Source organism: Empidonax traillii, unplaced genomic scaffold (assembly GCF_003031625.1).
Source record: "Empidonax traillii isolate 1590-97213 ecotype Southwest subspecies unplaced genomic scaffold, ASM303162v1 scaffold104:size2570737, whole genome shotgun sequence".
NCBI lineage: Eukaryota > Metazoa > Chordata > Aves > Passeriformes > Tyrannidae > Empidonax > Empidonax traillii.
Window position 1 is genome coordinate 2354679 of NW_020955297.1, and position 16387 is coordinate 2371065.

The following is a 16387-nucleotide window of genomic DNA, read 5'->3' on the forward strand; positions in this document are numbered from 1 at the left end:
AATACAGTCTTCTACTAATTTAGAAAAGACCTGTTTCCAATACAAGATTTAATTAGTGAAAACATACAGTATATTCTTATTTTCAATGGACTGAGAAAATACTGATTATGACTGCTTTCCAACACAAAACATTTGATTTTTCAGTCAAACATTTCAAGCACTGGTGCTAGTCACTATATTCATTACCACTTGGCATTAATATTGTTTTAAAATGTTAACATCAAATCACATTGAAAGAGACAAATCTGCTTTAAATACTAATCAGACTTTGGGAAGGAAGACTGCAAGGGCTTTACAAATGCTAGCTGCTGGTCTCAGTGTCTGATGGGTACTCTCTGAACTGCTCTGCAGTTTGGGGATTTTTTTCTATGGCAGTAACATTAATACAGGAATTCGGGAAAAAGAAAATAAAAGTAGGACACACTTACCCACTCTTTTGCAAACTTTTCAGATGATTGGGGACAGAAATAAAGAGGAAAGTGCAAAAGACAGGAAAAAGAACATATGAAGATAAACAATAAATAAACCAAAATCTTTTAAAGAAAGAGACGTATGAGAACAGCAGCATCATGCACAGAAACAATAAGCAATGGAAAATGAAATGTGATCAAAACCTCCTTTCGCTGAAATACCAGAGATCGCTACCTGTAGGATTTGCAGGCAGTAAAACAGTGGGAAGGGGCCGGATTGTAGCTGACTGCTGGCACTCTGTTACGGTTTTATTTTGCTCCCAAGAGAAAGGGACCCGGTTGTTGACAGGCAGGGTTCGGCATCGGGGCAGCCGCACACCCCTCACCGGGATGGCTGTGCTGGGGGGATCCCTGCGGCAGGGGCAGGGCAGGGGGACGTGGCACAGCACGTCCCAGCCCAAGGCCTGGCTGGGGGCACTCAGAGCCTCACCTGGGCAGGAGGACAAGATGGCACCACCATGCCACAGGCTGCGATCTGCTGGGCCCACGTACAGGGAAAACATACACGAACAAGCAGGTGATTTTTGCATTGGCAGTTCCCATTCCCATGTCCTGCTTTGCAGGTCAAGACATATACCAGTCCCTTATGGGATCATAGTTATGATTAATCTGTTTAATGCAGAGCTATCCTTTATCAGCTCCCAGATTGATCTGGCTGCTCCCAGCACAGCTGCAAGGCAGCTGTGAGGTGACAGGGACCTGTAAGAGCTGGGTACAGGTAGAAGATGCTGATGTCCTTGGCCGACACAGCCAGGACTTCCTAGGGGAGATGAAGGAGGGGTTGTGTGTATATTGGGGTGTCTGCCCCACAACATTTTCCTTCTGCAACTGCATTTTCTGTGTATGTGAGACCTTGCAACCAAGCGTTTAGCTAATGGCTTTCATCAAGTCATGAGTTTGAACTTAAACACGGCTAGCTGTGTGCAAAGCAATCCACTGTGAAATGCACCGACTGATGCATGTTCAATCAAAAGCTGGTTTATAAAGCGAATAAAAGCCCCAATGGAATAAAACTGCTGCTCCGAGAGCAGGAGAGGAGCCTGTGCATGCACCAAGGCGGTGTCGCAGGACTGAGCGCTCATTCCCATCGCAGCCGCAACGCCCAGGGCGGAGTCAGCCCCGGTGCCAGGGCCAGTGAGGATGCAGGACAGGGCCTGTGAGGCTCAGGGTCCTGCCCCGGGCAGCCACAGCCATGTGCACCCTGTGCCCCTGGTGCTGCAGCCCCAGCTCCACCACGGGAAGGCGAGCCTGGGCCAGGACGGGGTCGGAGAAGACGGCAGTTTGGAAAGCGAGCGCCTGGTGCTGCTTACAGACGCCTGGCTCGTAAGCCAGCGATTCTAAACAGTTCCTTCCACATTCCTCGTGAAAATGCTCAAGGTTAAAGATCACAGAGCTGGTTTGCTTTCCCCAGCATAAACCCCGCTCTGGATCGAGTTCATCACAGCTTTCTATTAGCTCAATTATTACAATCCATAATCAGTGCACTACAATGATTCAACTTGACTTTATGTGATGAGTATCTTGCCTTGTCATGTAACAGATTGTGTGTACGTTGTATTTCTCTAAGGACCATCTGACCTTAGATATTAAATAGAAACATACTAGACCAACTGAGAAACATTTAATACATACATTTATCCCCTTAGATGTATTAAAAATTCAGAGGAAAAATAAATATTTAAGATGGTAAAGTATGTTTACCAAATGTTTTAACAGCTGCCTTTAGAGACAAGGAAATGGAATGAAATGATGGGTGTTTGTTTCACAGGGTAATGCTTGCAAAATGCACTCAAGTATCTGCTAAAGTGAGTGTGGCTGAAGGTAGAGTGGAAGGGAAGGCCTTTGGGGTGGGAGGGAAACTGCAGAGTGAGGTCAAGTGAGGTACTGAGAGAGTCTCTGCCCACGTACATCTTGAACTGTCAGAAAAATCAGTGCTTTGTTTCTAATAAAAATGTCTTCTCCAGTTAGGTCTGGGCGAACAGCCCTGCCTGAACACTGTGGTGGGCAATGTGAGCCCTTTTTGCTGCTGTTGAACTGCCTGCACAGGGACCATGGACTGGGGGAGCCACGTGAATGGCTGCAGCACCGATGGATGGTCTTGTCCCTCCCCTGTCTGTCCCTCTCTCCCTCCTCTCCCTCCCTGGTGGAACTGCCAGCAGCCCTTGCCGAGCTGTGAGGCTGCCACACACCAGAGATGGGGGGACGGAGGGACTCAGTGAGGCACAGACCCAGCTCCCTAAATTACAGAGGCAGATGTAAGCTGGAAACCCAGGTGCCCATCCCTGTGCTGCCTGACTGTCTCATCATTTCCACCGGGGACTGGAAGAGGCAGAGTGGCATTTTGTCCTCCCCTCCTGGGCTGTAATGGCCTAGGATCCAAACTTTTATGCTCCTCAGCCTGCCCATCTCAGCACACAGGTTTAGACAGCTTCAAGAGGAGATGGAGGTAGCTGAAAAACGGAGTGGTACGAGCGAATGGAGGGGGAGGTAGTAACACTCATTAAAAGAAAGAAAAGAAAAAGGGAGGGTGTATAAAATACTGAAGCCCTAAATGGTAACTTATGCACCGATAATTTACATCTGCTTTGCAGGTCTATTAGTTCCACTATCTGCTAAAAACCTTGTGCCCCAGCAACTGCTGCTTGCCACAGGAGTTCGCCTGTCTGTGAGCTGCTGTACCAAACACCTTCTGGAAGCAGCACAGGCAGATTTGCAGCTGAATCTCCACTGCAGCCCAGAACAGCCGAGAAACAACCACCTGCTCCCCTCTCACCTGCAGCCTGAGTCAGGCTGAACGTGCACTGTGACTGATGCTCAGAATTCGGAGGGAACTGTGGCAAGCTGAGAGCACCACAAGTCGTTACGGAAAGAAGCAGCGAGTGCCCGGACACACAACACCCTGGCACAGCTCCTGTTACCAGTCTTGTAACATGTGAATACTTAACCTGACAGTTTTATGAACACAGTGAGCTTCCCCTGTCATGATATCAGAGTCTGCTTGATCTCCAAAATCTCCCTGTTCTCAAGGACTGTGCTAATATAAGGGTTTGATGCTGGTTTGCACTGGGGAGCATCACAAACATGGACCATCCCAGTTGACAGGGCACTGCCAAGGTAGATGCAGCAGCAGCTGCAGCCTGAGGGATTTAGGGAGATAAATGGGTATGAATATGGTACAGAAAATAATAAAGGAGTTCATGTCCAGGCTCGGACAACAAAAGCCCACTCAAGATCTGCCCCAGCTGACCTGGGGGACAAGGGAAGAACCTGATGATGGGCAGTGTGAAATCTCTTGCAAGGTGACTGTCACAAATAAAATGTCATAACTGAAAAATGTATGAGAAAAATAAAAAGACAAGCTGATCCAAACACCACTGACATCAGGGCAAGGAGCCCTGCTGCATCCAGTGGCCTTTGGAGCAAGCCCTTTCAGAGGAACAAAGTGAGGTGAACAACTAAAAAACCACAGGAACAACCTGCAGTGATTCACTGCAAAATCTGACCATGGAAAGCTGTAGTGAAAAGGCTTATCTAGGAAATGCTGACAAGCAGCAGGATAGGAGAGCCAAACAGTATTTGTGAATTTATTCTAGACTGGTATATGAATATTTAATTTGGCTTGAAGCCACTGGTGCAAAATGATCATTATGATGCATTAAATCTACTTCAATTTGCCATTTCTTTCTAGTTCATAGATCAATTCACAGAAATTTCAACCTGCAACTATGGCTTCAGTAGAAAATAAAAATCAGCAATTCATTAAAACAGATTTGTTGTTTTGAAACTTGAGTCATTAAGAACCTGGAAATCCAGAATGATCAGTGATGTGCTGATTATAGCCAATACTCAAAAGGAAGTCAAAGCAGCTGGAATTTCAATCTACTTTTGGAAGTTATTTCTTTATTTTGGTGGGGTTTTGTTTTTCCTTACAAGCATCACAGAAACAACTTGGCACTTCTGTTTTCCTTATGTTTGTCTACAGAACACAGTCACACACAGAAAGTGTGTTGCTGACACCTGGCTCCAAGGTGCAGTTAATGACTCAAATATATGGTCATCATGCATCAACCAAGCTTGAGAGATACCATATGCATACCACGGTCCTTGCAAAAAGCCACTCCTAAGTGACAGCGATTCCGAATGTTTCTATTCATTAGATTTGAGAGCAACACCCTGTACATTCATCTGCACACTCTCTATGGAAGACTAAATCCACAACCGATACAACGTCTCTGAAACGAGCACAACAGGAGATAGGAAATTTCATGACATTGCCTTTAAAAGCTGTGAAAGGAAGAACCTGCATTTTTACCTCTTGGCCCATTTCCATACTGCAAAGCTTTGTTGACTGAGCTTTGGCATCCACCATGACATTAAACATGGTGCATATTGACTGAGGGACTCGGAAATCTGTTGATCGGCTGGTTTTCTGCAGTTTTACTTCAAATGCAATCCTTGTTCTGTGAAGCAAAGTAGAAAAAGATATTTCAATTGCTCTTAAGCATTCTGAAGCCAATAATAATAATGTGAAACAATTCGTAGAAGAGTTTGAGAAGCCAGAAAGCCGAATGCTGCTGGGAGTACCATAGTGCAATTGTTACAAATGTGCTTTTACTAAAAATGAGTTTCCAGTTTAAAAAGAAACCCACTTTCCAGAATACACACTATTTATAAAGTGTGCAACGGTTTCAGGGGAAGTATGACTTTCTCATGCTTGATAAACAGTGTGATGATGCTACAAACAGCAGAGTCAATATACATCTATAATTTGGTTGCATTAGCTGGTTTATAACCACAGCTTGCCACACTAAAGGAAGCTCCTATTGCTTCCTGATATCAACTACAAATAACAGAAACTCCTTCATCACTTGACTGAAAGGACATTGCCAGACCATTCCATTTTTAGGTCTCCATGACTGTACTTGCTTGCTAAGTTCCTGACTGTCTTATAAGTTCATAAATTCATAATTGTCTTTTCAGTATGAGCACACACGTGCATCAGACAAGCCCACAACTCACTGCTCTCCTGAGGTTTCACTGAGCACAAATTTGACATCCCTGGCAGTTAAAACCTGTGATACACCAAGAGCTTTGTTGGGTCAAAGACTACAGAATCTGATCCCGTGTCACATTTTAAATACCAAGGCATTTGTGACTCTAACATGAGAATGCTCTGCAGTGTGGTGGGCATTGTCTTGCCTTTCTTTGGAGCCCCTCTGCATACTCCAGAGGTAGTTCAGTAATCTAATCTAACACAGAACAATTATCACATCAGACAGAACCTGCCAACAAATTAACATAGGAGCTTCAATTTAGAAATAACAAATAATACCAGCTGCAGCTCAGGAATAACTCTGAACTTGAATGATCCCCCAAGGGTTATGCAAATGAAAACTCATTTACAGACGTGAAGCTCCCATTCTTGGGATCAGATCTGAGTTCGTACATAGGTCCTTCTTGCCTGGATTTATTAGTTAACAGGCCTTCCTTGCAAGGGCTGCTTTCCTGACATCCCCGAAATACAACCAAGTGCGGAAAGCGGGGTGGCTCCTCCATGGATTCAACAGTTCAGAGACAGACGCGAAGAAAAATGTTGTGTCAAACTGAAATTGCTAAAGAAACCTTAGCCAGGCCCTGTTTGCAGGTGATATAAATAGGGAAGGCAGCATATTGGTTTACATCAGCAGTGGCATTTGAACTGATTTAATTACCAGTGCCAGATTTAGCCTGGACTCGGGGACTAGAATCTTGATAATTACTGAAAGGACCCAAGGAGACTTGGGATTTTCCATCTCCTCACAGAAAGGAGCATGTTCCTACTTACTTATGCTCATAACCATTATTTATAGTCATACCAGTACAAGCTGGGCCAGGTTTTTACAGGGGGCAACACATTTGTAGAAAGGTTGAGGCAATTGGAAAGAAAAACCAACCCTGGCTTCCAGGCACTCAAACCCTTCTTCAGATGTACCTAGAAATTTGCTTATTTTTCCCAGTTACCTCAGCTGAGCTAACCTGGTTTGATTTCTACAGACCATTGCAGCTATAACGGGAACCAAGGGGCTTTGGTTCCAATTAAAAAAAAAAAACCAAACCAACCAACCAACCAACCAAAAAAACCCAACAAAAAAAACACCTCACAAAAAAACTCCAACAAACAAACAAAAAAACCCCCCAAAAACAAAATAAGAGTTTTGCTTGTGATGCTGCGGCAGAGCAGAGAGCAGAGCTCCAGCACTGGGTTTGCTCCTGACAAGGACAGTGTGACAACTGTAGGAGAACTGAAGCTCAGTGTTCGTGCCAGCCACAGGACCACAGATGAGCTGCTGCAATAAAGGGAGACTTGCTCAGTGTCAAAGACATCATCTCACTGCACTTTAAATGCACTGGGGTTTATTCCAGCATGGTTAGAGAGCAAGCCTCGTTGCCTGTCTGCCTGCCTGCTTCTCGAGGACTGAATGTGCCTTCCCCTACAGTGACACTGCACATCCAGGCTGTGAGGAACAGGCAAAAAATGCCACACTCACACTCACAGAGTGGCCAGGAAACCGTGGTACAGAACAGCCACATCACACACTGCAGCTAATACTGGCATGTACCAGCTGTATTTGGCACCCATTTTTGCTCTGGTTGATCTCTTTGTCTATGAATTTCTGCACAATGAAATACATAGTTCATTTTTTCTTCTTGCCTCATCACCTCTGATACCAACGGACATAAATTGCTGCAGAGAGGTTGGAAATTTAACCTCAATATTTTGCTTTCAAAATGACAGCTGCCAGTATGTCTAAAAGCTTTTTAAAGAAATCTCTGTTTTGGAAGACCTGCAGGTGACTATCCTATAATGTGGCTGATGATACCACAGCTTTTCTCAATCAACAGCAGATGTGAAACCTGTGTGCCAAGATACACACTATCCCCCTTTTCTGATAATTTTTTTCTTGTTGTTTTTTTTTGGTTTTTTTTTTTTTTTTTTTTTTTTTTTTTTTTTTTTTTTTTTTTTTTTTTTTTTTTTTTTTTTTTTTTTTTTTTTTTTTTTTTTTTTTTTTTTTTTTTTTTTTTTTTGTAATGGATCTGTGTTTTTTAGGTGAGTGCTGGGATCTTTCTTGGGGCTATGCCTTCAGCACTCAACATCATCACACCAAACTGAATCTACAAAGGCTTGACTGCATGTGTAGCACTGCAAATGAGAACTATGTAAAAAGCTTGAAAGAATGGGTGATTTATTGTCTTACTGTGAATAGGCACTCTCTAAAGTCTCAACAGAGAAGTGCTTGCTTATGAGAGTCCACAATTCACAGCAATGGGGTGAATTCCACTTTTTAGAGTGGAATAGGCTTTCCACTGCACCTCTGCTGGCCAGAGCTGGGCTGGGGTCACTCATAAATGGTGGCTGAAATGAAATTTCATTGACAATAAGACATAAAAACCCATGTCATCCTGTGAGCTCCTGTGAGAAACATGACTGGCTTGCTCATGGGTACATACCTTTTCACACAGGACTCAATCATGTCACTCGCCATAAGCTTCAAGCGCTGTTCTAAGTGTTTTCCAAACTCCTCCTCAGGCCAGTGCAAATCCCGAATGAAGGTCTGTAGGGCATCAAGTTTCCAGAACATATCTTCCGAGGTGCCTGATCCGTTGCTGGCAGGGCAAGATGAGAACAAAAGTCAGAAGTGGCATCAGGCTCTTTGCAACCTGATGTGGAGACCATTCCTGCAACAAGTGTAGGGCAGACAGTATTTTCATACACAGGACAACGCTGGCCATCTCCACCATCAGGATTTTGAGTTTTACCATACAGTTGCCTAATCTACCTTGCTGTCATCACCCACAGAACTTTCCAGACCAGATGAGTAAGACAACATTGAAGTTACACATATTAACGGGAAGAACGTGTGTATGGTAAAAATCAGCCTTAGTTAATAACCACATTAACGTATGTGATTATTAAGAATTAAGGCCAGAAATTGTGGGAGAAAATCCTTGATCAATAATAACTGTCATACGAGGCTGTACGCAGTTATTAAGATTCAGGGTTTCATGCAATTCTCCTCCCTCCGAATTATATCTTGAGTTTGCCTTGTCCCCCCACCGAGGTTTCCAGGTAAGGGACAGTGCTAACAAGTGGTGAGCGAGGGCACGCTTTATCTCTTGAACAGCTGAAAAAAAACTGGGGTAAGTAAATTGAGCTGAGGGCACTAGGCAGCTCATATCCAGGAGTTTTGGCAGGATTGACTGCTGCACCCTTTTCTTGCAAAGGCAGTTACAGGACAACGAATTTCCTTTTTTTTTTTTTTTTTTTTTTTTTAAATTTATTTTGCAACAACTTTGGTCAGCCACAAAACTCTGAATTTCTCTTCCAAGCATATATTCTTGTACCCATACCCCTGCCCAGATGGAAGTCTTTGGTCCTGCAGTGTGTAGATACACCAGCTCTTTTCACAGTATAATTATATCTCAAACCTCCACTTACAGAATAAAAATACAGAACTGGATTGCACTCTGTTTGTGCAGAGAAATTTATGCATCCATAACCCTTTTCTCTCCCTCTCTCCTTCTCCCTCACTTCTTTTTTTTTTTTTTTCTCTCCAGAACAATTACCAAGGGAGCTTCAAGAGTTTCAACCCCCTCCTCGCATACCACTAATGCTAACACGGTAATTTATAAGATATTTAACACACCATGCATTACCACTTGTGCTGACATCATCTATAGAAACAGATGAGGGAGGGTGTTTCTATTGTGACAGATGCCAGCTGCATTGAGTTAATGCTAGAGGAGCTCAGAGCTAATGCAAACAGGGCTACTGCCAGGTGAGAACTGGAGTCCCAACATGCCAGAGGGGTCCTGTGGGGTCCTGGGCTTACAGTCAACGGGATAAAGAATCATCTCAGTTGTAGGAGAAACGTATCTGACACTAAGCAACAGGTAACATGTCCTCGATGGAGGGGAAGGGTGAGTAAAAGGAAACCAGGGAGATGAAAAGATAAAGAATCAGGCATTTCCTTTAGCCAGGGGACCAGTTTGTACAACAGTCTCACATGTTCATGTACCACCAGTTTTCAGTTGTGCCTGGTTCAAACCTGTGCTTAGGTGTAAATCAGCTTTAACAGTCTAAACCCAGTTTTGGAACTGCATAAATTTACATTTTAAGTGATTTAATGTGTACAAATATAGTAATTGGTATTTACTACAACAGCAATATTATCACATACATTTGGTTTCAAAACTTTAAAGACATTATTCTCAGTCTTTTTCTCACTTTTGATTGGGGCTCCATCCAAGTAAACAATATAGTATATTAATTTCCAAAATGCACTGTTCTTGTTTTGCTTGTAAGCACCACAATTACTCTAATCACGCAGGCAGCTTGCAGTATACCATTGATTCTCAAGCATTTTCAGAGGAATTATCCAATTTTCTGTCATTACATGATTCTTATCTTTTCAAGGGCAATACCACAAAGCATGCACAGAGAAAGATTAAAACTTTCAAGTACTCTTTTACAGACAACTGCCTAAGCTAGCCTTTAATATAGCTATCTTAGCATGAATATGAGTTGTATGGCTTCGAAACATAAACAACCATGCTAATGTTTTAAAAGCTTTTAAAAGGTATTAAAAAAAAATCTCATATCAGTGTTTGGTTTACTTTGATTTGTTACCAGTGCTCTGCAATCCCACCTGTGCCAGGTTAATGACAGAAACATTCTGGTGGACTCCAGGTGTAGATGTAATTGAAGGTGTTTCAGTAACACTGAAGTTTTGGTTCTTCAGTTTTATCTTTTAAGTGAGAGGGTAGAGGAAAAGCACCACAGTGCTGGCTGAAAACACCCTATGCCAAGCCTAAACAATGCTCTATGAATTTAGAAGGAAGAATGACAAGATGTGTTTCCATGCGAGTACATCTTGGGAGATGAGCTACCTCAGATGATGAGATTTGGGTTGAGCCCACTGTGCAGCACCCTCCACACTGCTCAGTGATGGGACTTTTAAGGGAAATCTGCTACAAGAAGAGAACTTGCTTAATCTGTGCTGAGGTTTTGTGGTATGTTCCCCCTGAGCTCCACACGTGCACCCTGGGACACTTGACAGGGAAGTGGGAGCACAGAGTAAAAGGCTCCTGCAGGCTGACTGCTGTGACACTGCGCCTGATTTTCTAAGCCATGATCTAAAGCTCACATTGAAATATCTTTCTTCAGTCGGCCATGGCATTATTCAGGCAGCAATGATGGCTATGGAGCTTTAATTGCTCTCTGGGGCCTCCCCCAACACGAATAAACACTGTTGCACGGTGCTCCTCTTTCCTAGATTGCTTCATTAAAATCAGTACAAAAATTGTCTGGGAAATGCAGAGCTTGCATTAAATAAAATTCACTTTTAGATCTACATCTGGTCCACAGAAATTGGTTGACTGGCATTGAAATTGGTTCATCTTCTCGTGGACAAAACTCTTTGCTGAGAGCATTGTAAGTTCTGTGGTTTGTATGTTGTTCAAACCATGGCCCATTGTTGACAGCTATTTTGTACAGCAAGATACTTGCTCGAACTCTTAGTGGGAGTTGAGACAAATTTTCAAGATTTATACAAAAAAACCCTCAAAATACACATGCCAGAAATTCACTAGTGTCTCATTCAGAAAACGTCTAATTAACTGTATCACTCTTTAAAGTTTTATGTAATGCACAGAAACAAACAATACATATCCATGCCAAGATTACTTTAAATTTAAATGAGATCTAATTTGAACTGAATACACACTCAGAATCATAAATAGCAGCCATCCATGACGGTGCAGAAAAGCTAGGCATTTGTGGGATGCCTAGTGGGATGTTAACTGGTAGATTTGGTACTTTAGGGAGATTCACATTTGGTAGATTCACATTGGGCAGATTACTTGTTAAACTCCTGTGGAAGAAACAGACAGAAAGAAAAAATACCATAACAGTGACAATGCCGATGTAGCAGAAGCACATGACACTCAGAAACAAATCTGCAAAGTTCACAGCACAAGGACAGTTAAAAAACTAAAGCAAAACATTTCAGAAAGAAGCATGAGTATGGAAGCTTAAGTGTACTACGTCTGCAGTCTGCAATAAAAAGCAAGTTCCTAAAAAAACCCCCCAAACAAACCAGAATGGAAAAGAATCACAAAGTAGCAAATTAAAAAAGTACTCAAACACCCATGGAAATAACTCCACCTTCAAGTCCTGATACCATTTCAAAGTACTGAGAGCAGCCTTTGTTCCAAAAAATCTCTCTTGTAAGTAAGAGTTTCAGTTCTTACACACTTATGTTGGACGAAAGAGCTAAACTAAGAGATCTGCTGAGGAATTAGGAATTGAAATAATGAACAGATCTTGCCACTGAATTCAGTGGAGTCAGGATTTCTCTGCAAAACCTCTCTTTGTCTTAGGCTCAATAAATAACAAAGAAGGGCTAATGTGGAGTGATGAAATAGTGAACAACAAGGTTCTTCCTCAGTGAGGACTGTGTCCTGATCCTCCCCTGCATTCCTGGGTGTGGAAAAAATGGGTCCTGCAGGTTGCCCAGCCCTCATATGTGCACTGTGAATAAACTGCACTTCATAAATAAATCCAGGACTGGTGTGTGACTGTTTCTTGGCTGAAAATGGGCCATGAGGTGATTAAGACATTCAAAGGGTAATTTATGAAGCATGTGTACTTGGGCATCATGACTTCAATCAGTACTTTCAGATGTGCAACTGTTATGCAAAAGTGGGTGAGTGTATTGATTTAATGCAACATTCTCCCCTGAGACAACGTCTGTGTAACAGCACTGCATGCCCAAAGTTCGGAGTCCACCCTGACATATTTCAGTGTGCTAGGTCTCTAGATGTTATAATTGCTCTAATTCTGTTTTAATGGGTATCTCATCACGGTTATGTTTTACATGCAAAATAAGAAACATAAAGGGATTTGGGAATCGGCAAAAGATAAAACTCAATCACCCAACTCCCACGTCTCCTGCTCACAGAAGAGAGGCCAGTTTCAAAGGAATGTCTTGTTTCTGCCTGCACCCTGTAATGCTGTATGGCCCAGTGGTACACAACCCACAGGTGGGTTTACAGTCCCATGAGAGGAACAAAACTAGATATATTGGCTCTGTTTTCACGGGATCGTTACTTGGGCTCAGTGAAAATGGAATCAGGACTTCATGATTTCAGCTTCACTCTGCACTGCTGAAGCTACTGAAAGCTTTTCTATTGATGTACATAGGCACAGCTTCAGCATCCAAACTTCCCTGCTCTCAGTGACTGCATCAGGATATGCCACCTCTGGAGGTCTCTCCCATTCCCCTGGATTAAATTAGTTACTGTACAGGCAGCATAATCTGGACCATTAGGAAACTATCAAATTGTACACTATTTCTTTCAAGGCATATTCAAATCTTACCAACCTTCCTGAGCTATATTTTGAACTTTATTTCCTACTCCAAGTTTTATGTATCAAACCCCAGAGTAATGGAATGGACCTGGATGCACTGAATAAATATTTCCTAATGCAACAGACCATGTGAACCACATCTCTGCAAGAGCTCAGCCTGTCACTGATGGCAAGTATTTGGGAATACACTTCATTCTTATTCTCTCTTTGTGAATAAAATCCCTTGTTGGGGAGGGGGGGGGGAATCACAAATCAAAGTATTTTTCTAGTGAAAAAAACACAACTATGTCTTTTTTTTTTTTTTTTTTTTAGCTATTTCTTAGAAGATTTGATTTCCTTCTATCTTGCTTGTTGTCTTTGTCAGGCAATAAGCAGATAGGAGAATTCACTACCATCATAAAGATGTCCATTGTTTCCATTCATACTGTATCTGCTGATAAGATGATATGACTATTGAATGAGACACCAACTCCATAGTGATTGAGAGAGTGTTAAATCTTCAGAACTGGCAGTGCATGTGGTTAGATACTGATATGGAATGAATAAAGAAATAGCAAGAGGTGGACAACATATAAATGTATAAGGAAAAGCAACTTAAATAACTTAGCCAGATGGTAAATACATAAATCAGAGGACCTTTGGTTTTAATATTAAAATTCAAGAAGTGACAGTGTTATATTAATAAAAACACTGTATTAATAAAATATGACTTCTAGAGTAAACAGTATACTATATTCACACGGAAACATATTTCTTTTATACAACACATTATTTTGCTGATGCAAGAATATGTTGCAAGAATAAGTTAGTACTCTTAAAACAAAACAGCAAAATAATGGAGTATATTATGTTAATATACAGCAACTAATTTAAAAAATATTCTCCTGAACTGACATGCACAGTTTTGCAGGTTCAACTGATCTAATTATCTGACTAACAGTTGCAGTGAGACCTGTAAAAAATGATTAATATTACCAACAAATGTTCCACAAAGCCTGCAGTTGCTCAGACCATAAAACTACAGGTCCAAGATGAGAAACCATTTCTAGAAGCCAGCCATGTCTATTTAATATAGATAGCTAAATATAACCTCAGCCATCAGGCAGGGAATGTGGGCATTTGCATCAACAAGATGAGGGCTGTCTGATTTAAGACGACTCAGCTTCAGGACTGGATCCTGATATGTTTGATAAAAGACGCACGCTCTGGAGCTGCACCGCTTGTTTTCTTGGCTTCTTCTGCTTCAGCCCCCTTTGTGTCTGTTAGCTGTGAAAATGGCTTTCACCTGTACTGTCTGCTGGGAAATTCTCAGTGCAAACAGACTGGCAACGTCCCCCTGGACAACATCCCAACACTCACACGGTACTGCAGCCCCGATCACACAGAACACGTCCAACTGCACCGGGGCTGCTCCTGTAGAGCTGCCCTAGTAATGAAAGCAGGGCAGAAAAAACCACAGTATTTTTACTGAGCTGTCTCCTGGGTTCAGAATAGAGCTAAATGAGACTCTTGGACATACTTAAATGCTCAGTTCCTATGGGATGCCTGAAATGATTTAGTGAGGGAAGATGCAAACGCCTGTCTCTTCCATCCCTATAAACCCTTAAAACCTCACTGCTGAGGCTGAGCAAATGCTCAAGAGCGAATCTTTTCACAAAAGCCTTGATGTGAAGCAAAGAGCTTGATAGTGAAGTAGGCAGTCAAATCTGTGCTCTTCCTGTGACTGACACCCAGAATAGTAACAAAAATACTCACTTTCACTACAACGGTGCTTCTTTTAAGGGGAAACATTTTCCACTGGCATTTTGTAGTTGTACCACCTTATGAAGTGATTAATATAATCCTATTGTTCAAATTCTGACATTTATATTAATGATACATTTATAAATAGTTTGCAAAGGGTTAGTGAGCAATTAAAAGATGCTAAAGCCAGGACTACAGTGCGTTAGAGACAGCCCTGGGTCAATGAGTAACATCTTAGTCAAGCCATTGAAACTGGTTGTCATTGCACTGGCTTTAGCATTTGCTCAAAAAGATCTTTCAACACAGACACACACACAGAGACACACACACACACACACACACATACGTGTCTGTTGGCTGCGAGATAAATCAGCGTTCTCTCAGAACTTAGAATGAAAAAAAAATAACCCCATTGCAAACCCTACTTTTCCAAGACCTCTCAACTCACCAGAGAACAGACCTACTCTGTATCCTGCATACTTGGATGACTGCACGAAGGACAAGTGTTCCACATTTCTCTCCGTGGATTCATACAAGCACACCAGCTGCTCTAGCTATAGGGCACGGACCCCCTGCAAACTCAGCAGCTCTGCAGAGGCAGATTTACATAGCCCTCATGAGCACATTACATCCATGCTTTTTTCCCCCTACTTCTTCAATACTTTACAGTATCTCTCTCCCTGTTAGTGATTTCTGTACCTAACTCCTCAGAGCATAAGGTGCAGAGTATTCGGCAATGAAAATAGAAGAAATACATGCTTGCAAACTGCCATCTGGTCAGGTTATGGAGGGCTACATATTTCAGCCTTGATTGCAAGCATGAGCACAGAGAAACCCTTTCAAAAGACTCTGTGCTGTGGAATAATTTCTTGGTTAACAGGAGATAATGAGATTTCCTTCTCACAATGCACTGTAGAGATCCAAGGCAGGACAACAAGAAGGTTGGTAGAACACATAGCCACGATGGTTGGCCTTTGCTGACCAACCTGAAGGTCTTTCTTCAAAGCAGAGGAAAGCTCTTGACGAACATATTATAGCGTTCCCAATTTCCAAAAAGCCTTTCTGGAGAGGTGGCAATAGGAGGTCACAATTTGGATGGGAATTGGTTGGTCCAAACTATTTGTGAACCTATGGCCAAAAATTCAACTGTGCTGCAGTATGGACATGTGGGGGGAGAAGACGACAGTAGATACAGGAGGATAAATCAAACAAAATAAGTCTCTAACCTGAGTTTCTCTGCAAGTTCCCTGTCTATCAGACAAAGAGGAGCAGGTGGTCTGCCCAGGAGGCAAAAGATGAAGATGCCTTAACATTCAGTTCTGAACGGAACATCAAAAGTGTCATAAGATCCTAGGAATGACACTCCTCTTTTCCTTTGCACTGTATGTGCCACCCTCTGGCACACACTGGTGCCTTCCTTCACCGGGTCACATCACATTGAGCCAGCATTTGCAACTCGCACTTTTGTGTGCGAGACACAAGAACAAAATATGAACCAGTGAAAAAAAAAAAAACATAGTGCATCTTTTCACCAGATGGACAGAAGCTTCTTGTGGAAAGCACCCACTTTCCTGATGGAAGAAATCTTTTAAATACCCAAGTCTGTAAGAGAAAGAGTCAATCCTGGGCTTTTGCTTGGAAATTCAAAGCTCAAAGCACTCTGTAACTGGAACTCCAGAAGGAAAGAACCATCACAGGAGAACTAAGAAAAGATCTTTTATAACTATCAAGGGTAACTTTGAAATGATAGATGATGGCATACCCA

The 16387-nt window shown here is 42.3% G+C and overlaps 1 protein-coding gene across 30 annotated transcripts in view; it reads right to left on the minus strand.

Moving 5' to 3' along the window:
• Positions 1 to 16387, minus strand: part of CADPS (calcium dependent secretion activator) — a 213897-nt gene that overhangs the window by 32233 nt on the left and 165277 nt on the right. For 9 of the 30 annotated variants that reach the window (XM_027882329.1, XM_027882328.1, XM_027882324.1 and 6 more), the window contains 2 exons: positions 7959 to 8114; positions 4783 to 4930 (listed from right to left, as the gene is read on the minus strand). In XM_027882329.1, the coding sequence (XP_027738130.1) occupies positions 4783 to 4930; positions 7959 to 8114 (304 nt within the window). Of the gene's footprint in view, positions 1 to 428; positions 444 to 4782; positions 4931 to 7958; positions 8115 to 11233; positions 11381 to 16387 lie in introns of all 30 variants that reach the window. The other 21 variants (XM_027882318.1, XM_027882314.1, XM_027882308.1 and 18 more) reach the window with 3 other exon arrangements.